General features: G+C 40.7%; 1 protein-coding gene across 2 annotated transcripts in view; it reads right to left on the bottom strand.

Moving 5' to 3' along the window:
• Window positions 1–4,235: 4,235 nt before the first annotated feature.
• Window positions 4,236–25,397, bottom strand: part of UPF2 (UPF2 regulator of nonsense mediated mRNA decay) — a 95,955-nt gene continuing 74,793 nt past the window's right edge. For both annotated transcript variants that reach the window (XM_069458979.1, XM_069458978.1), the window contains exons 19-22: window positions 23,787–23,954; window positions 13,720–13,861; window positions 12,251–12,371; window positions 4,236–5,520 (exon numbers count right to left, since the gene is read on the bottom strand). In XM_069458979.1, coding sequence (XP_069315080.1) covers window positions 5,511–5,520; window positions 12,251–12,371; window positions 13,720–13,861; window positions 23,787–23,954 — 441 coding nt within the window. In that variant the 3' untranslated portion in view covers window positions 4,236–5,510. The remainder of the gene's footprint in view (window positions 5,521–12,250; window positions 12,372–13,719; window positions 13,862–23,786; window positions 23,955–25,397) is intronic.

The raw sequence follows: 25,397 nt of genomic DNA on the forward strand, positions 1-25,397 counted from the left end.
ACCTGCCTCCACTTTCCAAATTCCTGAGCTGGACCGGTCAAGCCAGACTAGACAAGTGAGAGCTCAGCAGCAAGCCTGAGGTCAGGCGGCGTCTGGGGCAAGTGCACGTCTTGCTCTGAACGAGGTGGGTGGTGGTGGGGGTTCAAAGCAGAGTCCCTCAAAATCCCCCCAGTCCGGGGAGTGAACACTTCCCAGGGAGCCCCCTTCCTAACTTTGTGCATAGCTTGTGCTCACCTCTCCCCCGGGGGAGGCAGGCAGAAAGAGGTGCCTTTGAGAAATCAGCCAGGTCTCCCAGGAGAGGTGAAGCTGGAACTAAATCTCGAAAGGCCAGGAGCATGAGCACACTCCGGCCGTGGAAATAGCACATGCAAAGGCGTCATAACAGCAGCAACCATTGCACCCAAGTGCCAAGCATTGCTCTAAGCACTTCATAGATATCATCACTTAACTTCACAGAATCACTCACATTTCTTAGATATCTGTTTGCACACTAGAATGTTAGTTCTTGAGGGCAGTGACTTTCCCATCTCTGTCTCCCCAGTGCTGGGAACAGTGCCTGGCATACAGAGTGAGGTCAGTACTTGTCAAATGAATCTTTGTCTTCCCATGGTCTCCAAGTAACCACATAAATGTTTAAATCCATGGATCCAACATAAAACTGACTATACAGCCTAAAACCAAAGCTTTTCACTATCATATAGGAAGCCAAAGAGTAAACACATTAGCACTTACACACGTACGTGCACACGAGACAGAATTTTATATGCTTTTCCCAGTAACTATAAAATTAGAACAGCTTCCAAGGAAACAAACACTTGGGCCATAATCCAACGATTTTCAAAGTTACTCCTTCAGAAAGAAACATTCTACTGAGATAACAGAAGATAACTGAATGCCCTTTGTACTTCCAAAGGTTAAGAAAAGCCAAAAACGGAATTTTACTCACAGCATGCTCTTTAAAATTTATATTAAATTGATTTCACCTCTATTTTACTTGTGCTCAGAACAAGACTAGGGAAGATCACTAGACTAAGATTTAATCTAAATCTTGGTGCCAGCCACACAAGGAGGAATATTTAGAGAAGATGTATGTATAAAACATTTGAAGTTATTCAAAAAGCAAATGGAAGAGATTAAACTTACAGCTTTGTGGGAAACTTCACACCTAAAATCTAAGAGAATGCCAATTCTGGATAACTGAGTGTAGGAGTGTCCCTCCCTCGTGTGGTTCATACGGCTTCTGGGAGAGCTGCCACGATTTACGGGACCCCACCTCCTCGGCCCAGGATCACTGGTCCCAGGACACACGCCCGAGCCACGCTGCGGCAGGAGGTCCTTGGTTGCAGAGGCCATCAAGTCTGTGTTTGCACCTGTGCGGAATACAGAACTCAGGCGTTCGCAGCAAGTGTTAAGGACTGAGCTGTTGTTCCCCCACCACCCCCTTCCCCAATTCACACGTTGAAGTCCTAAGCCCCGGTAACTCAGTAAGATTGGTGTCCTTATAAGCAATGGAAGAGCCACGAGGGATGCCACCTACGAAAAAAGACCATGCAAGGACACAGCGAGAAAGCAGCCATCCGCAAGACCAGGAGAGGGGCCTCAGGAGAAACCAGACCTGCTGACACCTTGGTCTTGGCCTTCCAGCCTCCAGAACTGTGAGATAAAACATTTCTATTGTTCAAATCTCCCCATCTGTGGTATTTTGTTATGGCAGCAGGAGCCGACTAACACAATGAGGAAGAACAAAACCGAGGAGCAAAAGAATATGTTTTTGGGAGCTGACTGCATTTAGTTATTTCTAAAGCCCAGTGATAATTCTTGTGCTTGTTTTCATACTTTAGAATCCTTGTACTAATCTCCTTTGCATTTAAGCGAATTCAAATTGGGTATCTTTCATTTGCAGCTAAGTAACACATCAGGCTCCAGAGAGCTGAAAGTTTAATCTCTGAATATATAAAAACTTTGAAGCCATTTTAGAAGAGAACCTACGAGATATTTCATCCCTGCCTTTTCCAAACAATATCTGATGTTTTTCATCAGGAAGATCATAAAGATATATAATGATAGGGTTGGAGTTGTTAGGAAATCTGGAGTCTTACCTCTCTCTACTCTTGGCCTCACCGCTCTGGGACTTCAGTTGACCCTTGAACACAGGTTTGAACCGTGCGGGTCCATCGATACCAGGATTTTCTCCCATCTCTGCCACCCCTGAGAAAGCAAGACCAACCCCTCCTCTTCCTCCACCTCCTCAGCCTACTCAACATGAGGACGATGAGGATGAAGGCCTTTATGATGATCCATTTCACTTAATTAATAGTAAATATATTTTCTCTTATGATTTTCTCAACGTTTTCTTTTCTAGCTTACTGTAAGAATATAGTATACAATACATATACAAAATATGTGCTAATCAGCTGTTTATCAGTAAGGCTTCCGGTCAACAGTAGGCTGTTAGTAGTTAAGGTTGGAGGAAGTCAAAAGTGACATGCAGAGTTTTGACTGCACGGGGGCGGAGGAGGGGGTACCCCCAACTCCCACATTGTTCAAAAGCCAACTGTATTTACTTCCTATAATGAAGTTAATCATATAAAGCCCCAAATCATCAATCTTACCATACTGAATGGTGTTACGTCACTGCCCCTCTCAGGATGATTCTTCTGTAAAATGAGTGTTTCTTCTGATACTAATCTAGGCCCTCTAGGATGAAGACCCTGCTGGCTTGCTGGGCTTCTTGGGAGTTTGCTCCAAGAGGTGTTTCTCCTCTTTGGTGTTTCTGGGCCTTGCTTATGGGTTTTAGTTTTTAGTTTTCTCATCTTATTCCTTGTTTGGCTCTTCTAGGTACTGTGTGCCATCCACAACCTTCCTTCTGCCTGGCTGCCTGGTGTAACAGCTACACGTAGAATTAGAACATGTCACAGGAAAGGGGAGAAACTGACTCTGAAACAGATCCTTAGGCTGCCCAGAGGCCTTTTCAGTCTATCAGTCCCCCAAAAGCAACGGCAGGCTCGAAGGAAGGGGAAGTCTGGCAATCTGCTTACGTCTGGTGGATCACAAGGGGAAAAAAAGAAAGAGCAAAAGACTAAGTTACAAGAATCACAAAATTCCCCAAAATTCAGGCAGTTTCTCCTCTAATTTTTTTTAAACACAAGCAAGCTTCTTGGTGGCTGACACAGACCCTATCTTACATATCGATAATCTTTTGGTCACTAGTAATCTATCTTTATCATAGTAATCTGACTGAATGAAGTTGCAAAAAAAAAAAAAAAAAGAAAGAAAGAAAAAATCCTGTTTGGTCCACTTTCTTTATGGTTCCACAAACATCACACCTGCTAGTGGCCTTGCTATTTCTAGATGAAAGGTGAATGAAGGTAAATTATCACTGCACAGCTGATTTTTGCATATTCTCTGCCCTGAACATGATATGTGGTATAAAGGGTGAATTCAGGATTATCCCTGGCTGCCTATAATTTAAAACCTAGAAATAATATAAAAATGACAAAACTTGTACATGTTATAAAAATGACAAAACCATTTCAGACCCAACAAGAGAATAGTAAGTTTAACACAGTGCACAGGTCAGTGATGAACATGGTGACAGGGCTGGATAATAAGCTCCCCTTAAAGTGAAAGGAAGTTGTGAAACTTTTTAAAAAATAAAAGCCTAATTTCTTTTCAGATTATAAGGACGCTAAACTAAATTTTAGAAATTATAGCAACAGAGATTACAGTAACTACATTTGGATTGTGTAAATCATCCTTGAAATTAACATCTAGAAAGAAATGGAAAGCGGTGGTTCTTAGTGTTCCTTTCTGAGTGGCCTTCTCCTGCGTAGCTGGGACTACAGACGTGGGCCGCACCTGGCTGCTTTACAGAGGCTGTTTGCCCACCCTGCTGCACATGCTTGGGTAGAATCACAAACGCTGCCTCAGGCTGAACCATGTTGTGCCAACATTTTCCACCCTGACCAGTGTTAAGCCTGTCCTGAAAGCGTTTATTCTGCCGGATCGCACAGGCTACTTTTTGAATTGACCCAAAAGGTAAATTACTGCAGGGACCTAAGAATGTCATGCAAAGATGGAACCCTTAAAGTGAAGGCAGCACTAACACTGAAATGCTACAGAAATCGTCTTTGAGAATACATTATAAAGCACAAAGATGACCCCAGAAGACACTGATTTACCCATTCTATACATTTCTGAAACCCAAACCAAATAAAACGAAACCACACCAGATCTAAATTACAACACTTTATTGCAGCATCGGCAAAGGTCAGATTTCTGAAGCTGGTGAAGATTGGGCAGCATTTCCATGTGAAATGTTACAACTTTACAAGTTTTGTTTCTTATTTAAATCTACATGCAGAAACTGAAACATGGTAAAAGAAAAAATGCAAAATAGCTAGAAAAAAAGATGTAATCAAGTTGTAGCATACAGATGTGCTCTTCAACTAAATTTACTATGCCTATTAGAAAGCAAACGAAAGACAACTATCCTAATAAATTAACAGATTGTCAGAAACAGACTAAGAACCCTCATTTCTATTTAGTGGGGGGAAACAAAACAAAACAAAACGAAAACAAAAGCAAAATAAAAGCTCTACTTGTTTCCATACTTTGTTTAGAGATAGAGGCTGTAAACCCATGAAGGTCAACAAAATATTCTGATCACTTCTTGTTGTCCTTCGTTCGTCTTCTGTGACATGCTGACTGGCACGTTTTGTTTTCAATGATACTTACAATGGGCTCAACTATATCCCTTTTCTTGGACTGGTATTAGACTCGTCTAAGCCATCTGAATTAATGCTCTCTGTATGCTAAAATAGTCTTCACATTTTTCTTTTACCCTAATAGGCAATTTTATTTCACTGACTCTGATGGATAAAACAGATTTTTCTCCCTCATCCCTTGTTCCTCTTGCAACAAATTCCTAAACAAAAGCCTTCCTGGTGGATTATCTGGTATTTGGATATCTTTCATCATTTTGTTGTCCTGCATGTAAGTTTTTACTAGGAGATTTTACTGCTTGCTCTATACTTTTCTACTGTAGTCCTGGAGCCCCCAAATGTATCTTCTTCCAACATGGGATGTTCAATTCAGAGACACTGTAACTCAAATCAAGTTTAAAACTCAAGTTCATTTCCCCCATACCATTACCATCACAACCGTTTCTTCTCCGGCTCAATCATCTCATCGACTCTCTTCTTGGTGTAACTGCTCAGTAGTCAAGTGAACCATCTCATTTCTTGACTGCCATTCTCAAGAGAAGATTAACCCTCACGTGATTTCCATTGCAAAAGGCCTTTTACGCCTTGTCTGGAAGCGTCGGCTTGTTCCGGTGTTGGCAGAGGCTGGTGTTTCTGCCTCATGGCCCCAGCCTGTCCCAGGTTTAGATTCGCAACTCTCTAGACCGACATGCTGAGATGTGTCCACTGCTCTCATTCAATTGCTGGAGGACTCCACTATCCACAACATCAGATACAGGACCTAATGAAATGACACGTGCTGCTGGATCAACGTCTCCTAAAGGCACAAACAGGGCAACATTATAGAGTGCACTGCCACAGGCAAGGCTCGGGCAAGAAAGCGTCCCCTCAAACACTACCAATCACCACTAGTGACTTCTCCAAATTACAGTTGGCCCTTGGTATCCATAGGTTCCAGCAGATCAAAAATATTCAGGGGGAAAAACCCAAACAATAAAATATAATACAATTTTTTAAAAAATAATATAGTATAACAACTATTTTTATAGCATTTACATTGTATTAGGTATTATAAGTAATCTAGGGAGGATTTAAAGTATACGAGAGGATTATATAGGTTATATGCAAACACTGTGCCATTTTATATCTGGGACTTTAGCATCTGTGGATTTTGGTATCCAGGGGGGTCTAAGAACCCATCCCCTACAGACACCGAGGGACAACTGTAGCACACATGCTCTCTACTGGACTATGACAAAACAAGCAATTCCAACAGTAATTGGAATGGACAGTGCCTGTATCTCTTCTATGACTGATTTCTACGTTGCTAAGAATTCATGGTTTGTGTTATGGTTGAGTTGTGCACCCCCAAAATTCGTACATTGAAGTTTAACTCCCAGTACCTCAGAATGTGACCTTATTTGCAAATAAGGTTGCTGCAGATATAATTAGTTAAGAAGAGGCCATACTGAGTAGGGTGGGCCCCTAATCCAATATGACTGTGTTTAAGGAGAAATCGGGACACAGACATGCACACGGGGAGATGCCACGTGAAGATGAAGGCAGAGACAAGAGTGACGCACCTACAAGCCTAGGAATGCCAAGGATTGCCAGCAAACCCCAGGAGCTAGAAGGGAGGCTTGGGACAGATGCTTCCTCACAGACCTCAGAAGAAATCAACCCTGATGACTCCCGGATCTCAGACTTCCAGCCTCCAGAACTGTGAAACAACAAACTTCTGCTGTTTAAGCCGCTCAGCCTGTGGTGTTTGTTACAGCAGCCGAGCAGACTAATACTGTTTGCTTTTCACAGAGCAAGTCACATTAGCAAGAAACCTTCAAAGAATGAAATGTAAATATGGAAAAGTATATTTTCAGCTGGACATATCCATAACAATTCCAGAACTGAACTGACGGGAAAAGGGTCCATAACACAATTCCAACAGAATGAAAGAGAAGATACAAGAGTTTCTCCAGAAGTCAAGACAAAGCAGCTGTCCAAAATAGAATACTTTGAATAAATGCAATGAATGATAGGAAAAAATGTTCACAATCTTTGGTAAATAAGATATATTTCTATCACTAGTTATAGTGTGGGATGCCACATGACTGACTCATGGGCAAATAATCCTTCTGAGTGATTTAAAGAGCTCAAAAAATGTTTACAATATACAGTTTAGATTAAATGTGATTCTGTAAGGGACTATTTTATGACAAAACTATCACTTAACCTTATAATAATAACATAAAAGAAAACATTTAATAAAAAAATGCAGACTCTCCTTGGGATGGGCTAAAAAGTGGGATTGCATACGCCCCTGTCACACACCAGCAGCTCTGACGTCACCTGGGAGCGTGTTAGAAGTGAATCAGAACCTGCTTTTTCATGAGTCTAGAGGGTTAATATGTATTTTAACACGTTTGAGGACCACTGCACCAACCCCTATCAACTGGTAGCATCTAAACCATGTTAGTACTAACATTTGCCAAAGACGCTAAGATTTTCAACACTAGCCGAGCAGAAAACCACCTTGCTCTGAGCTACAGAAAACCTGGAGAATAGTTTCACTTAGAGCAATCACTGCCATTTAACTCATTTTAAGCAAAGGCCAGTAATTTGCCCAAAGGCTGAAATTTTAATTTCTCTTCCTATTTCAAGGATCCCCTCTTTAGAAAATACACAAATCATTATAATTAATGTCTGGGAAGTCTATCAAAATTCACAGGTAAGAAATATTTTAAAATGCTTCAATAACCAGTTTCCAAATAAATTTCCCTTTATCTGCCATATCACATGGCCAATATTAATAACTGATTTTTTAGAAAAGCACTAGCCAAGTTAAGAATCAACTTGAAACCAGTTTCTCAGACTTCACTCACTGCCTTTTCCCTCCTTCCTATAGGAATTCATCACTCCAGCATGTTCTTAAGGTTTCCAACAAAGCCATTGCTCTAAGTGCACAGATTCCTACTAAGTCTGGCCCAGGGTTAAAAATAGAAGTAAATAAAGAGGAGCCAAACCACCGGGAGATTCCACCCCATTAGTCTGTTCTTTCAAAATGATGACATTTCTTCACTTAAAACTTACGTTTAAAAAATCGCAAAGAACATTTGGTATTCGGAAATGCTCGAAAACTCATGTTTACACATTTGCTTGTTCTTCTACAATGTTTGTCCATACCTACATTTTAGGAGCACTGGCCATGAACACGGCATTCATGAGACTTTCCAGAGTATCATTCTTAAGAATGATGGGCAAGTTAGGATATTTTTTTTCAAATTATGATTTTATGAGATTTAAAACAGGTTGAGAGGCTAGCTCAAGAGTTTAGACTCTTACCCTCCTCAAAAAAAGGGGGGGGCAGGGGGGAACAACAGGGAAGAGCTTGGGAGCAGAAATGGAGAGAGAAAGTTTATGAAATGACTAAATGTAGATCGTAAAAAGTTTCTTTGTCCATTCACCAAATATTTACTACACATCTGCTAGGAGCCAGGCACCAGAGCTATGAAGGAGATCTAATGAAAAGCAAGATAAGACTCAGTCCCTGCCCTCAGTCTGTAATCTCATGGGAGACAGAAATGAGCTACCAGGTAATTAAGTAGGACAAGGTCTGTGGAAATGCAGCAAGTCACGTCAGACGTGAGTACACCAAGGCAGACCTGACAGAGGAGCAGGAATTATCCAGGGGAAAAACAGGAGACTGTTCCAAACAGAGGAGGCAAAAAGAACACACTCAGAAGAACCAAAGGCCAGCGTAGCCGGAGTAGCGGAAAGACCAGGGCAAGGTGAAGCCAGCAGGGCAAGTACGCCCATATCACACAGGGCCTTGTTCAACAACTTGAGGAGTTTAGACTTAATCCTACAAGCCACGAGGAGCCACCGAAGGGTTCTGAGCACAAGGGCTCACATAGTTAGACATCAGATTTGCATTTTAGAAAGAACACTGGGGCTGGGTGCGGTAGCTCACACTTATAATCCCAGCATTATGGGAGGCCAAGGTGGGAGGATCCCTGAAGCCAGGAGGTTGAGACCAGCCTGGGCAATATGGTGAGATCCCCATCTCTACAAAAATAAAAAATAACAAATAAAAAAATTAGCTGGGTGACCGCTTGAGCCCAGGAGTTCAAGGCTACAGTGAGTTATGACCAGGCCACTGCTCGTCAGCCTGGGTGACACAGCGAGACTCTGTCTCAAGAAATAAAAAAGAAAGAAAAAAAGAACACTAGGTATAGCCAAATGAATTGGAAGAGGTTGAAATGAGACAGAGAAGTTGAGGAGGCAGGTGCGCAGTCACCCAAATGAGAGCGATGGTGGCCCAACCCAGGGTCTTGGCAGTGAGGGCAACTAAACAGGCAAGTGTGACAGCCGTTTGGCAGTAGAATGCAGAGGATTAAGTCATTAGATCTGGGAATTGAGGGAGAGGGAGGAGTCAAAAATGCAACTCCTTTTCTGTGGACGAAGGGAAAGGCAAAGCTCCTAGGCTGGAGACCGGGGGAGAAAGGGGTGGAGGCACCAAGGTCTTGTCTCTGAGAGACATGGCTAGGCAGAGAGGCAGAGAGGCAAATTCAAGGTCTAGGCTGGAGATCTGGACGGGATCCAAGCCACACAGGGATGCTGCCTCCTCCAAGGGTGGAGAAGGATGACAGAAGAGAGCCTAGTGCTGACCTGAGTCACACGACATCTACACACCTAGGGGCGAGCACGGCAAGGAGGACAGGAGAAAAGGAGGACCAGAAGCCAGGGGAGAGAATCCATCAGGAAAACGGGGCCACGATGCCAAGTGCAACTGAGATGAGGCCACACATGATCACGTGAGGCCACAGGAGGTAGGGGGTGACCCCAGAGAAGGCAGCTTCTGTGGCAGGGTAAGCCACAGTGGGAGTGAGGAAGAAACCAAGTGTGGCCAGTTCCTCCCAGTGGGGATTGGAGGGAGGAAAGGAGAACAGACAGTTAATAAGGAACTTTGAAAAACCACTGAGTAACAGTGGCAGACAAACAAGAAAGGCACACCTCTGTGTTCACGTGCACTTCTGCTTACACATGTAAGCTCTCGCACAGGCTTCCCTGTACCCATCTTTGCTCCAGACTGCCTAAGAAATGCCTATGCCAAACAGACTCTCAACCAAGGCTTTTTTAAAATAAATAAATGACTAGAGCAGAATTATCTTTCATGTGCCTCCACCTGGTCTTCCCACTGGACTATAACCTTGAAGCTAAAGACCTGTCTTCTACTTTTCATTTTCCATCGTGCAGGCCTGCACCTGGCAGGTCCTGAACGAGTACACAGAGAGGGAAGCAGACCTCACTGCAGGTGCCCCCGTGCCACCCAGCTCCACGCCTACTGGGTCTGTCAAGTGCTGACACCCAAACATTTAAGACTCAGGAAAAGAAGCTATACTTGCAATATATGCGCTAAGAAGGGATTAGCGATTAATAAGAATAGTAGCAGTAATAAAACAGGCTTCATTAGAGGACTTTAATAAAGTTGGGAAAATTAAAAGTAACCTAATATCTTGTTATGCCTGATTCGACAGATCTGTATATCATTTCCAATTTGGAATTTTTAAAAAAATTCTACTCATCAGATGTTAAAAAACAGATCTTCAAACTGTCATGACAAACCAATTTTCTAAATTACAATTTGATTAGTTATTTGAGCAAATAGTTAAAAGAAAAATGTTGTCAGGAACACACAAACATGTGAGTAAAAGACTAGTGTCCACATTTTCCACAATCCTACCCACCCCCCAGTCCACTCCCTTCTATAGCTCTTCCCTGCTCCCAACAACCAAGTGACATTTTTGGCTCTGCAGATCCTCAGTGTAAACACCAGTCACCTGAGTGAGGTAAAAAAGGGCAGCAGATGCCACTGTCACTTTCAACTCAACCATAAAATAGAAAACTGAGTTAATGATATGGGTCTCTAGATCATGTCCCCAAAAAACATTTTGTTTTTTTCTGTTTTTGAGACAGGGTCTTGCTCTGTCGCTCGGGCTACAGTGCAGTGGTGTCACCATAGCTCACTGCAACCTCAAATTCCTGGGCTCAAGTGATCCTCTTGCCTCAGCCTCCCAGAGTAGCTGGGACTACAGACATTGGCCACCACATTTGGCAAATTTTTCTATTTTTAGTAGAGACAGGGTAGCACTCTTGCTCAGGCTGGTCTCAAACTCCTGAGCTCAAGTGATCCTCCTGCCTAGGCCTCCCAGCATGCTAGGATTACAGGCATGAGTGACCAGCTCCCCCAAAAACTTTAAATAATTTACCCTTAAAAAAAGATAAGTCCTATTAGAGAACATCTTCAGTGTGAAATTCTTTATAGAGTTTTAATTTTCTCATATGAAATAATTCAAGTTTAATTTTAAGTGGAACTGCCATGGATTCCATCAGGAAATTTTATTTATTTATTTATTTATTTATTTTTTTGAGACAGAGTCTCACTCTGTTGCCCGGGCTAGAGTGAGTGCCGTGGCATCAGTCTAGCTCACAGCAACCTCAAACTCCTGGGCTCAAGCGATCCTACTGCCTCAGCCTCCCGAGTAGCTGGGACTACAGGCATGCGCCACCATGCCTGGCTAATTTTTTGTATATATATATTTTAGTTGTCCATATAATTTCTTTCTATTTTTAGTAGAGATGGGGTCTCACTCTTGCTCAGGCTGGTCTTGAACTCCTGACCTCGAGCGATCCACCCACCTTGGCCTCCCAGAGTGCTAGGATTACAGGCGTGAGCCACCGCGCCCGGCCTATTTACTTTTTTTTTTTAAAAAAAAAAAAAGCTCACAAGAAACCCTACCCATATGCTGCAAAGTCTAGTTTTTGTAAACACTGATATTAATTAACCCTGACCTGAGAAATTCTAAATTCTAACACAAAGCCTACGATTTCTCTAAAACTCACCTATAACTAGTCCTTTCCAGTAGGGCAAAAGAGAAAATACAAAGAAGTCCACTCAGGGAGAGGGAAAGCCAAGATCTGGGTGAAACAGATGACTTCTTTTTTTTTTTTCTTTTTTTTTTTTTGAGACAGAGTCTCACTCTGTTGCCCAGGCTAGAGTGAGTGCCGTGGCGTCAGCCTAGCTCACAGCAACCTCAAACTCCTGAGCTCAAGCGATCCTCCTGTCTCAGCCTCCCGAGTAGCTGGGACTACAGGCATGCACCACCATGCCCGGCTAATTTTTTCTATATATATATATTTTTTTAGCTGTCCATATAATTTCTTTCTATTTTTAGTAGAGATGGGGTCTCGCTCTTGCTCAGGCTGGTCTCGAACTCCTGAGCTCAAACGATCCGCCCACCTCGGCCTCCCAGAGTGCTAGGATTACAGGCGTGAGCCACCGCGCCCGGCCCAGATGACTTCTTAAAAAACAGCTGTAACTATCATATCAAACAGATTCTTTTCCTCAGATACCTACCACTGAAAGACTTTTCTATTTTGCTAATAATTAGGCCTTTATCAATAAGAATAATCCAGAATGGTCTGATTTTTTCATACGGACATCATAAAAAATAAATAGCTAAGGAGGAAATAAGTCAAGGCTGTTTTACCTCCCACCAGTCTTAAAGATTAGATCTGCATTAGGTGCTCCCTTTGGATGTTGGTAACGAGGCCGCCGCTCACGATTGGTGTTTGCTGGAGCTGGGCGTTGCGCAAGAGACTGCAGCATTTCTGTAATCAGGAGCAAAAAAGAAAGTGCTGTTAACTCTTGTAAATGTACTCCCCCGGGAAGCAAACAAAATGTTGGCTAGATCAGTCCTGTCAGGTAGCTAAGGAAAAATAACCATTATGCAGACCAAAATGATTAAGTTCTGAAAGAGCAAATCAGAGATGAGATTCTTTTAATACCCAAGGTTCCCTTTACTGTGGATGTGGCCACCACATAGGTGTGGCTTCTTCCAAGGCAGCGCAACAGCCCACGAGGCAAGATCGTACAGCAGCCAAGAGAGCAGTGTGTGGAGGGAAGACTACACTGGCTAAAACCCCAGCTCTGCCACTTACTAGCTATGGCACTTTAGGGTCAGTTTCCCTCAATGTAAAATGCAGGTAACAACAACATTTATCTCATAAAATTGTTGAGAGGATTACAAGCTATGAAAAAGTATATAAAACAGTGTCCGGCTACGGTAAGCATTTAGTAAGTATTTGCCATTATTATTAAGAATGTTGGATATTAACTGGGAATTGGGAGAGAAGATTCTAAGCAGTGGAATTAAGATAAAAAAACCACAAATATTTTCACATACTCTCTTGCACAAATAGCAGTTTGTTCAATACAATCCCATATAACGACAATGTTATGGCTCTAAAATCTATCTGGATACCACAGGAATGCCAAAAGGCTGGCTGAGGAGGTGTCCACGGCCTCTGTGTGTAAGGTTCCAATTGACCCAAAAATGCTGGTTTAATTGTGTAAAACTAAAATCCTAATTTGAGTATTTCCCCAAATCTTAAGGAACATGGCGATTCTAAAGACCAAGGCTCCAAATGGACAAAATGAGATAAACAGTCACACACTGCATATTAGCGTTTGGTCAAGGGTGGCCTGCACACACAATGGCCTGCCATATACCACATAGCCTAGGTACACAGCAGCTATCCCACCTAGGCCTGTGCAAGCACACTCTGTGGTGTCTGCACGATGACAAAACTGCCTAACTACACATTTCTCAGAACATTCTTCTATTGTTAAGTGACACATGTTAAATCAATCTGCTCACAACTGGCCGGCAACGTGAGGCAATTAAAAATTGGCTATCATCTCCCTTGCAAACACAGCTAGCAGCAGTATATAATCTAATAGACTTACGGAGTTAGTAAAATGGGATAAAAATTATATTATTGTTATTTTACAAGTAAGTGAGAAATATGTAGAATGGAATTTAAAAAACAATTAACTTCTCCATATAAATACATACAACTATGACATGAAAAGGTGAGAAAAAAAACAACTCTGATACTCCATATTTAAAACATTCAAACAGTGGCAAAATTTTCTGCTTCTCTTGTGATTTCATACCTTGATAATCTTCTTGTTCTTGCCGTTCATTGATATCTAGTGTGAGCTTTTTCATTCTCATCCTCTCTTCTTGTTCTGCCTGTTGTTGGTTCCAGTGATTTGCAGCAAGTTGGGAAGACATGGGTACATTAAGGATCTTAAACTGAGGAAAAAAAAAAATAACAAAGGAATCACAAATAGCTTGAGAAAATTGAGAGAAAGAAAAAAAGAGACTCCAAATAATACAGCAGGTATAATTAAATGAGTTTATAAAAACAATAACGCCTTTACTTTACTATGATCAGCACCATGTAAGCGCACACCTAAGAACAGATACTAGGATTACTCTACCAGAGACAAAACCCATTGGGGCTGTGTGGCGAGTGAAAGGCCACCAAGTTCAACCGCCATAAAAAACAGACGTTCCTCTGTGCACCCTATTTGGAAGCACATATGTAGCAACAGGGGACAACTTTTCATCCTGTAGACCCTGTCACATATGGATAACTGTCAGAAAGGCTTTTCTACAGCAAACTGTCATCTGCATCCTTTATGTTTCTATCCCCCTCCTGAACTACACAGAGCAAATCCAGCCCATCCTCGGCATTACTAGCCCTTCCCATTTCTGAACACAGCTGGGATGCCGGGAAGGAGGCAGTGTTAAGCAACTGACCCAGGGAGACTTACTTCTGTTATGGGGAAAGTGTGAGTCCTTATCTAGGAAGGCTTCTGTTTTTACCAAGATGGTCTTCATTTAGTACTGCTCATGGAAACAAACCTAAATGGGACCTATGAATTCATGGGTCATGGCTCCCTAAAAAATGTTAAAGTAAGCGATGGTACCATCTAAGCATAAAACGGAGATATTTCACAACCTAATTTTCTCTGCTGTCTGATAACCTGCATCTATTACTCTGGACCAAAAGCATGTCTGCTGTGGAAAGGAAGGATTTGGGGAGATGTGCTCAAGATCCCAGATCTTTGTCTGTTTGATCTGTGCCTTGTATGCTGGCATCCTTTCTTGGTATTCTCTCTCATGATGTGCCGCAGTTAGTGTTTTCCTTAAAATGTAATTCCTAGGACACTAAACACACTAGGCTCAATACACTAAAATGAAAAATATTAAGTATGAGAGAGAAAACATCTACAAACCCGACTACCTACATTTCATATTTGTGACAACAGATAATTAAGTATCTCGTGTATCAAAATAAAAATATATTAAGGTAGTCCACCTAGCTACCAGCCTAGTAAACTCACCCTTCTCCCCAGTGAACTTAGCTTGAGAGAACTTGCACTCAGCCATCGATCACTGACTCCCTGTAAACTATCACTTCTTTTTAAAAAGCCCAAGGATTGGGGCCGGGCGCGGTGGCTCACGCCTATAATCCTAGCACTCTGGGAGGCCGAGGCGGGTGGATTGCCTGAGGTCAGGAGTTCGAGACCAGCCTGAGCAAGAGCGAGACCCCGTCTCTACTAAAAATAGAAAGAAATTACCGGGCCAACTAAAATATATACACATAAAAAATTAGCCGGGCATGGTGGCACATGCCTGTAGTCCCAGCTACTCGGGAGGCTGAGGCAGTAGGATCGCTTAAGCCCAGGAGTTTGAGGTTGCTGTGAGCTAGGCTAATGCCATGGCACTCACTCTAGCCCAGGACACACAGCGAGACTCTGTCTCAAAAAAAAAAAAAAAAAAAAGCTCAAAGATTAAAAAAACTTTAGTGAGGTACACTTGACCTACAGTAAGCAGAACATATTTAAAATGTTTAATTTGATAAGTTCTGCTATATGTACATATCAGAGAAAACCTCTCCACAATGGAGATGGCGAGCATTTATCTGTCACCTCCAACCTTTGTAAACATCTTTCTCTATCTCTATCCCCAGGCACCCACGGATCTGCTTTCTGTCACTACTGATTGGTGTGCATTTTCTTTCTCTCTTTTTTTTAAGAGATGGGGTCTTGCTAAGTTGCCCAGGTTGGCCTTTAACTCGAACTCCTGGGCTCAAGCAATCCTCCTGCCTCAGCTTCCTCTGTAGCTAGGATTATAGGGTAGCTAGTCTGCATTTTCTAAATTTTTATATAAACTGAATCACACAACATGTACTTTTTTTGGTCTAGCTTCTTTTGCTTGGCATAATAATTTGAGATGCATTCACGTTGTTGTATGCATCTACAGCTCGTTCCTTTTTATTGCAGATGTATTATGCTATATTAATATACCATATATTCATTCACCTACAGATAACATTTGCGTTGTTTCTAGTTTGGGGTTATTACAAATACAGTTGTACAACCATGTATAAATCTTTATGTGGACATAGGTTTTCACAGATCTGAAATGAAAAATGCTAGGAATGGAACAGCTGGGAATATCTGCTATGTTTTACTTTTTAAGAATTGCCTGTTTTCCCAAGTGGCTGCACCATTTTACACTACACTAGCAGTGTTATGAGAGTTCCGGTTCCTTCACATTCTTTGAAAACCTGGTAGGCCGGGCGCGGTGGCTCACGCCTGTAATCCTAGCACTCTGGGAGGCCGAGGTGGGCGGATCGTTTGAGCTCAGGAGTTCGAGACCAGCCTGAGCAAGAGCGAGACCCCATCTCTACTAAAAATAGAAAGAAATTATATGGACAGTTAAAAATATATATAGAAAAAAAAAAAAAAATTAGCCGGGCATGGTGGTGCATGCCTGTAGTCCCAACTACTCGGGAGGCTGAGACAGGAGGATCCCTTGAGCTCAGGAGTTTGAGGTTGCTGTGAGCTAGGCTGACGCCACGGCACTCACTCTAGCCTGGGCAACAAAGTGAGACTCTGTCTCAAAAAAAAAAAAAAAAAAAAAGAAAACCTGGTATGGTCAGTCTTTGAAATTTTAGTATTCTAATGAGTACATACTGATAGTTCATTTGATTTTAATTTTCATTTTCTGAACTAAAACCATCTGTTTTAAAACTCAATCTAGAATTATGCTAAAAGTAGACATTGAGTTTATTAGACTACATAGTTTTCAGAATGTATTTTTTGCTTGCTTTTGAAAAAGGTAATATTTGTCCACTATGAATCTTTTGTTCCATTCTGAAAGACTTTTTATAAATTTTAATAACTGCTCTAGGAGTACATATATAAGTTCTTTCAGTCCTCCAGGATATAATTTGTTTATGCCTGAAGACTGGGACACATTTAAAGTACATAATTCCTTCTGAAATTATTTAATTTTATCCAATCTTTAATCTACCCATTCTCATAGAAATCTTTCTTCTTGATAAAAGGGACTATGAATAGTTATTTTTTCCATCTCTCTCCACAAGCATTGGGATTACCTTTCTTTGTTCCTATGGCTCCAAAAATAGCCTTTTAAAAAAGTACCTCCTAGGCCGGGCACAGGGGTTCACGCCTACAATTCCAACCCTTTGGGAGGGTGAGGTGGGAAGATTGCTTGAGGCGAGGAGTTCAGGACAAGCCTGGGCAACATAGCAAGACCTCATCTCTATAAAAAAGTGAAAAAATTAGCCAGGTATGGGGGCACACGCCTGTAGTCCCAGCTACTCAGGAGGCTGAGGCAGGTGGATGGCTAGAGCCCAGGAGTCTGAGGTTGTAATGAGCTATGTTGATGCCATTGCACTCTAGTCTGGGCAACAGAGAGAGACCCTGTCTCCAAAAAAAAAAAAAACAACCAAAAAAGTACCTCCTAATCCTCTTGAGCCACATCTTCTTTAAAAATTGCCAGCTGTGGGCTGTCTATTTCTAAATTCTAGCGTATATGGTCTGATGATGGCCAATTTTTCCTTCTTCCACAATTATGAATTCTATGGTATCTTTTTCTCTGCCCCTTCCCCACGTTTCCTTCCATTTCCACATTACAATCAGTTCTTTCATGAAATATATACTTGCCAGGCAGTGCTGCAAAGAAACGGAGAACACAGATTTTCGGAGTCAGGCAGATTAAGCTCATCTCAGCCCTATCATTTATTAGTATGACCTAGCAAATTCCTTAAGAACTCTCTGTCTTTTTCTCATCTGTAAAATGAGGATATCAATACTATATTTTAGGGTTGTTCTGAAAATTAAATGAGATAAAATATGTAAAGTGCCTAGCAATAGTGGTTACTCTAAAATATTACATATTAGTAATATATTTAAGTAATTTCAAAAGTTTGGAATTAACAGCCTTCCCCATTGCTTCCTATACATTCTAAAAATAAAACTTTTAACAAAATAAAGTCCTAAGACAATTTTAAAAAATCACCTTCTTAGCAGAATGAGATTTACAACCAGTAGTCAGAAAACAGAAAGCCTTAATTACATCTGTATACCTGTCCTTATGCCTGTTTTGTAATCTGTATCAGGAATGTATTTATATCACACAGGACCTGCCCCAACTGTTTATTTCCACTAACAAAACCAACTGAAACAAAATTAAATAAAATGGCCATGATTCCCTGCAATAAACCTTTTATTTTTCGAAATTCAGGAAGACAAAGAGTAAGTAAATGATAAAGTCCAGCTCAAAATGAATTTTCTGCTAAACTCCTTACATGCCTCTAATGTGTGAAACAAGAACCTCATAATAAACTTACTCTTCCTAAACACTTAAGTTACTGGGAGACATCACAGTAAATCACAGTGAAATTCTTTACTTTCAGCACTACTCATGTGGAAAGTATCCCATTGCACCTGTATTTCCAAACCCAGGTGCCAAGAACTATTGGTAAAGAAAAGCTCCATTAAATACGCACTGTAAACAGTTTGGCCAAATTATTATGACACCTGGGAGAGATTTCAAGTACTACAGAAAAAGATTACCACTTTCTTTTTAAAAAATGAGAATAACATCCAGAACAAGAACTTTAAGCAATGTAATTTTCTAATCTTCCCTTAATAGATCATGAAAAGTAGGCATCAGCATTATATAAAAGGTACAGATACTCAAAGAAGTATCTATCAGTATGAAATCAACAAAGACAGAGCTATAATACATAAAGCAATACATTCATTTTAAAAGATATGATTGCACATAAAACAATAATGTCTGGATTACATTAAGAATTCAATACATTTTAGCTAATATTATCCTCCTTATTATCTTTATCAAAGGTGGGAATTCCTAGGCAATGTTGAGTATTTTTTCAGCAAAATATGAAATATCTATTAGGCTTTGAGAATGACAGCTAAATTTTAAGTCATTTTCTGTCCCAAGTATTAAATAAGATGCCTTATTTGAGATGGCAAGGGTAAAGAAAGAGGTAAAAGTCTGAGTTTGTTCATGTAAATTACAGACTCCAGCATTAGAATCCTCTAAATGAGCTGGCTGGTTTTCCTCTCAGTCTTAAATACTATTGAATTTATGCAAATACAGAGGACTGGTACAACACTGTTCCACCAAACACTCAAGCAAAGCAGCCCAATAGGAAATCACTTAGGCCAGGTACAGTGGCTCATGCCTGTAATCCTAGCACTCAGGGAGGCAAAGGCAGGAGGATCGCTTGAGCTCAGGAGTTTGAGACCAGCCTGAGCAACAGGGAGACCCCATTTCTACTAAAAATAGAAAAATTAGCCAGGTACGGTGGCACACATCTATAGTCCCAGCTACTTGGGAGGCTGAGGCAGGATAATTGCTTCAGCCGCGGAGTTTGAGGTTGCAGTGAGCTACAATGACACCCCTGCACTCCACCTGGGGCAACAGAGCAAGACTCTGTCTGGAAAAGGAAAAAAAGAAAAAAAAGAAATGTAGTTAGATAATTTCTTTGATCATCATGCAATTGGAAGCTGCAATTCTAAGATGTTTTTGTTAAAACATTTAAAACACCCAGCACTATAACAGGGTGGCCATTTTTCCCCTGTATTAGCTTCCTGATGATAAAATTTGAATCCATAATTCAGTAATGATGAACCTAATGAAGACGGTACCAATCATATGAATAAAAGAATATATAAAACAGTATATAGAAAATTTCTTAACGAATGTGATCAAAAAAGGTGAAAATTATAGGCTTTCTATTGATTTATAAGACTAACAATTTCTTCACTTAGGTCTTTTAAAGGGAAACAATTATATAAAACATGAACAAACACATATTTTATGACCTCTGAGACAAGATTTACAAAAAGAAAAGTTCTCAAGTATTATGCGCTTAAAGGGAACAGAAAATAGACAATAATAAATACAGAGAGATGAAGAGACAAATTTACTGATGCCACCTTTGCCAAAAGCCTTTACTATAATGCTGCTAAGATACTACTGAAAGAGAGACACTATTTTATAGCAAATTAGATGATAAAAAGATTGAAGTTACTGAAACTAAATTTCCTGGAACATGATAAAGCAATAAAGGTGATTTAGGCTGTATTTTACAGCTACTACATGACTGTAGATAAAATTAAACATATATCTATATGTATACATATATAATCTCAAATTACCAAGATAGGTAACTGTTATTACTCTAGTCAAAACAAATCATAAATCATAACTTCTTATAAATATTAACTGCAAAAAAAAAGTTTGGTTTTGTTTTTTTTTTGAGACAGAGTCTCTCTCTGTCGCCCAGGCTAGAGTGCCGTGGCATCAGCCAAGCTCACAGCAACCTCAAACTCCTGGGCTCAAGCGATTCTCCTGCCTCAGCCTCCTGAGTACCTGGGACTACATGTCACCACACCCAGCTAATTTTTTCTATTTTTAGTAAAGATGGGGTCTCACTCTTGCTCAGGTTGGTCTCAAACTCCTGACCTTAAGCGATCCTCCCGCCTCAGCCTCCCAGAGTGCTAGGATTACAGGTGTGAGCCACCACGCCTGCTCCCCCCAAAAAACATTTGACTCCAAGTATTAGACTATAATATATTATGTGTTTGTTTAATCAAAAAGCTCTTTAAAATTTTACAACAGTTCTATTACATTAAAGCTTTTGTTTTAATGATCAAAATATTTTATTTCAATTCATTATTCTAATTCATAAATATTTAAATCTAGAAAGAAAGAAATTACCAAAAGCATTATCCTTTTCTTTCTCTTCAACTACTCACTTCATTGGCACAAATATTTTTTTCCTAATGACAACAGAAAGTTATTTCTGAGCACAAATTTGGTGCACAAAGAGATCTTTCACTTAACTAAAGATTCCTATAAGGCAACACATTTCACATTTGTAGAAAAACCGTTGCACCAGAAGGGCCAACACCCAAAAGCCAAATAAAGAAATAAAAATCAGAACAAAATATACTTTCTTTTGCAGACCACAAAATACCAGTGATGTTTCTTCAAATAATGTTCCTAAAATTGAAGATTTTCCAAAATTCCAAATAAAGTTTAGAAGAGTTGAAAATTTACTTAACCAAGTACGCTGAGCTCTCATTTCATGTGTACTAATATTTTTAAAGCTCAATAAATATATATCCTTAAAAATTAAACTAAATTTCACATTTTAAAAAATTAGGACTTCAAACCCTTCATTTTGCATACAGTTATATAAGATACAGATACAGTTTATAATCTATGTACTCTGAACCAAAAATATCCTTCTAAAATATAAACACATAGCCTTATTTTGATCCATAAATTTAGAAGTTCAGATTGCTGAAGTGAATTTCTTTTTCAAAGCACAAAAGTTTTTTAAGGCAGGCTTTGATTTATTTTCGATGCCCACATGTTCTAAGGATGTACAATGATTTCTCATGTGTATTTCACAAAAGGGGGGAAGAGAAGCCCTAGGTCATTCATTCAAAATAAAAAATAAATAAATAAATAAAAATTAAAAAAAATTTAAAAAAGGGGGGGCAAGAAAGAAGAAAATTGATTATTTACTGTCGTGTAATTTAATCTTCAAAGAAAGATATTCCTGAGCCCCCTTTTAGTTAACAAAAATCAGGGCCCAAGAAGTGTGCTGATGTGATGCCATTAGTCAGTAGCTGTGCAGGGACAGGAACTGGAGTTGCCACGCACTGCCCCTCGCAGTTAAAACACCAGACATGACGGCTTTGTACATGTGTGTATGCCTTAAAACTTTAGAGCTTTATTACTTTTTGAAACTTTATGTGCCAAGAAAAGCTAGTGATGAGGTTGCAAGGAGGGAACTAAGAGCTTTTAAAGAAAAAGAGAACAAAGGAAATAGAAACGTCTAGTCAGAGAACTAAGTAGTCCCTAGAAAAGAAAAGCAGAGACTCTGGGATTTGTGAATCCTGGCAACAGTGGTGAATCAGCAGTTCCAGGTGCTCTGAGAGCAGTCTTGGCAAAGGTCTTAATACAACACCAAGTTTAGGGTCCTGACAAAAAAGACAAGCTCTCATTTTCCCCAGAGACAGAGAGTGGAGGATGGGGGCGCTGAGGAAGTACCAAAGCCTAAACCTGGCCTAAGGAGTGGGTGCAAGGTGGGACTTCCCTGAAAGCCCAACAAGGCCTGGCTGGAACCTAGGCTAGAGGCAAGGCCCAGTGATGGCACCATGTCTGAGGAAGACACAGCAATGCCCTGGATACGTCAAGGTTAACTTTCAATAACATGAGTCATGACATAGTCTTTGCCAGCCCTATCCTCCAAGATTCTAACTGGTATACAGATGGCATCTGAAGGTTGACTTGCATTATAGCAAAATAATGGCATGCTGTACAACTCTGATCCCTGTGTATATGCAAGAAATTACCTGACAAAGGCAGAGATAAAAATTAATTTAGGCATCATCTCCTTGTGGCTGTCCTGGTGGGGAGGGGACAGAATATACCTTCCATGTCAGATGACATCCCCTTGGCAGGGATCCTCTCTAAATCAGCAGTCTCCCCCTCCCCACACTCCCCTTTCCTGTCTCCTTCTCTCCTCTCATGGCGCTTCCTTCCCCTTCATAGCCTCTTCCCATCCGGACAGTACGTTTACGTATTTCTTTACTGTCTGCCTCCCAGCACCAGATGAAAGCTCCCAGAGGAGGGACTCTGGCTGACTGCTGTTATATTTTGTCTATAGAAGTGCCTGGTATGTACCAGGTAAACAATAATTATTTGCAAAATGACTATGCGGATGAATGAGGTAACTGTGGTAGCTATTATATTTAATAAAATTTAACATCCCTCCTCCCAAAAAGTAATTTCCTTTTTTTTTTTTTTTTTTTTAAGAGGCAGGGTCTTGCTCTGTTGCCCAGGCTAGAGTGCAGTGGCTCAATCATAGCTCACTGTAAACTTGAACTCCGGGGCTCAAGCGATCCTCCCACCTTGGCTTTCCAAGGTGCTTGGATTACAGACATATGCCACCACAACTGGCCACATTCTATTAATTCTAAGATGCACCATTATTTTACTTATCAATAAAACACACACAAAAAATGCTGTCAATTATCATGAGATTCCATCAACTCTTAAAAGCAGCCGGATTTCAGAAATGTTAAAATGGGAAAAAATTTAACAGAAATGATGCCATATCCTAGAGTTGAGTCTGACAGCCGGCCTTTATTTTCTTCATACCACATTTCATGATCTGCAAACACGCGTTTGTCTCTCTTAGCAGGGTCTAAGTTCCAGGAGAGCAGGGGCTTTATCTTGTTCATCAGTGTAGCCTCAGGACCTAGACTAGGACCTGGCACATAGTAGATGCTCAATGCACACCTGACAAATGAATGTATGAATCCCTACAGTAACAGCTCAGACGTGGGGGAAACAGTTCTAGGGACCACATGTAAGACAAGGGAAAGAGAGAAAATGCACAGTGAGAACAGAGGAGAAGGACTAGAGGTCAAATAACAGTGATTTGCAAGAGAAACCCTGGAACTGGGCATTCACTGGAGCTGTGTTGGTCACTGTCCTCCTTTCCTTCCCCACCCTGAGCTTGCTTATGTAACCTTCCCACTGAAAGTCAAGGTATTTATATATTCTTACCAATATACGTGAACTTAACATGTGAATATCTTTTCCACTTATCCATTCTGTAGAAGTCAGATGTGCCTTCTAGATACATAAGGGATAAAAGTACTTCTAACACCCAATACTTTAAAACCTTCTAACTCTTTTCCCCTTGTAGGCAAAAGATAATTTAAAACCTACCACACCAAGTTACTCCTTACACTTGATAACTAACAATCAATTGTAAACATGCAGCAGACAAGTTTCTTACCTGCTGTTTATTGCCTTTTCTTGTTAACATGACAAATGGCATCGTGTCTGCAGACTCTGCCTCTCCTTCCCCACCACCCAGCGGGGGCCCTTTCCTCAGCTGGCTTTTGAGATGCAAAGGAATAGCAACATCAAGTTGGTGCACTTTAACAGATTCGCCACTTCGTTGCTTAAAGACAGAAATGTAAAAGCATATGAACATTCTAGGATACATACATAAATATAAACTGCAAATAATTCATTCAGTGCTGTATTTCTTAAAACACTACAGTCACAAGAGCCAGAGTACTGTTTCTGAAACGCAGGTGAGACCAGGGGGCATTTCTCCCCCCAGCTAACACCTTGACATATGACTTGGAAGGACATGTGACTTGGTCCTGTCCACTGCTCCAGCCTCTCCCAAGCCCACAATGCTGCAGGTGCTACTGAATCTCCCTGTTTCGAAAACACACTGTGCCCTCCTATCATCCTCACAGCCCACATCTTCCTTCATTACCCCCAGCAGGTATCACAAGGGCCTGTCCTCTGACTCTCCACCAGAGGGGCGGGCTTGCCACTGTACTCCCTTGACCCAGGCTTCCCAGCAGAGCTTCACACACAGCGGGCGCTCAGGAATTGGGCGCACAGGGCCCAAGAAATTAATCTGAATGGTTATAGATTCCAGAGTGACTGGAATCTATAACCATTCAGATTAATTTCTTGGTTGGTGATATCAATTATTTTTAACGTTTACACTGAACTTTTCAACCAATTACTTAAAGGAAACTTCCCTGAGGACTTACCATGTATTATAGGCATAGATACAGTAATATTAAAAAGACATAATCTCTACCCTCAAAGAGCTCGTAAACTTGCTAAGACAGATATATAAATAAATTATGATACATCTGAGGTGCACACCACCTGTGTAGATGGAGTGACTGACTGTGCCCAGTTGGGAGGAGGTGGGCACTGAGATTTCATGAAAGGCTGAATAGAAATGGGCCACTCGAGAATGTTAAAGGAGTCACATGACTTCTTCCAAGCAGATGGTAAAGAGCATTTGGGGGATATGGAGGGAATTTAGCCGGGGAAGAACAGGTGCAAAAGCAAGGACATGAACTGGCATGCTGCATTTAGGGAACTGGAAATAACTGTCTACGTCTGATGAAAGGAGCAGGAAAGAGGGAAGCACCGAATATGGTTCCTCAAAGCCAGGCAAGTAACGCTGAAAGGCCCTGAAGGTTTTGAAATTGCTCTACCACCATTTAAATAGTCTTTTGATATAGGCCTCATATATTCAAGAGATTTGCAAATCAAGCAAAGTGGTGTTTTCTGGTTTTCTTTTTTAAGCTCCAATTTATTAGAATCTGCTTGAAGTTCATAAGTTTATAAAGACTTTTTACTGTTCCTGAAAGTTTGAAAGGACTGTATTTAGATGAATCTTGATTTATTGTTTTTTGCTGCTTATAAAATTAACATACTCTCTTCATAAAATATTTATATACAAAAATGTATTAATTAATGTATCCATACTAATTCCTCCAGCTACCTCTCTTCCCTACCCCAAGATGCAACAACTGTTAATAATGGAGGACGTTCTTCCAGATCTTTTCTAGCACCTATTAAAATA

Source organism: Eulemur rufifrons, chromosome 25 (assembly GCF_041146395.1).
Source record: "Eulemur rufifrons isolate Redbay chromosome 25, OSU_ERuf_1, whole genome shotgun sequence".
In the NCBI taxonomy this organism is placed as follows: domain Eukaryota; kingdom Metazoa; phylum Chordata; class Mammalia; order Primates; family Lemuridae; genus Eulemur; species Eulemur rufifrons.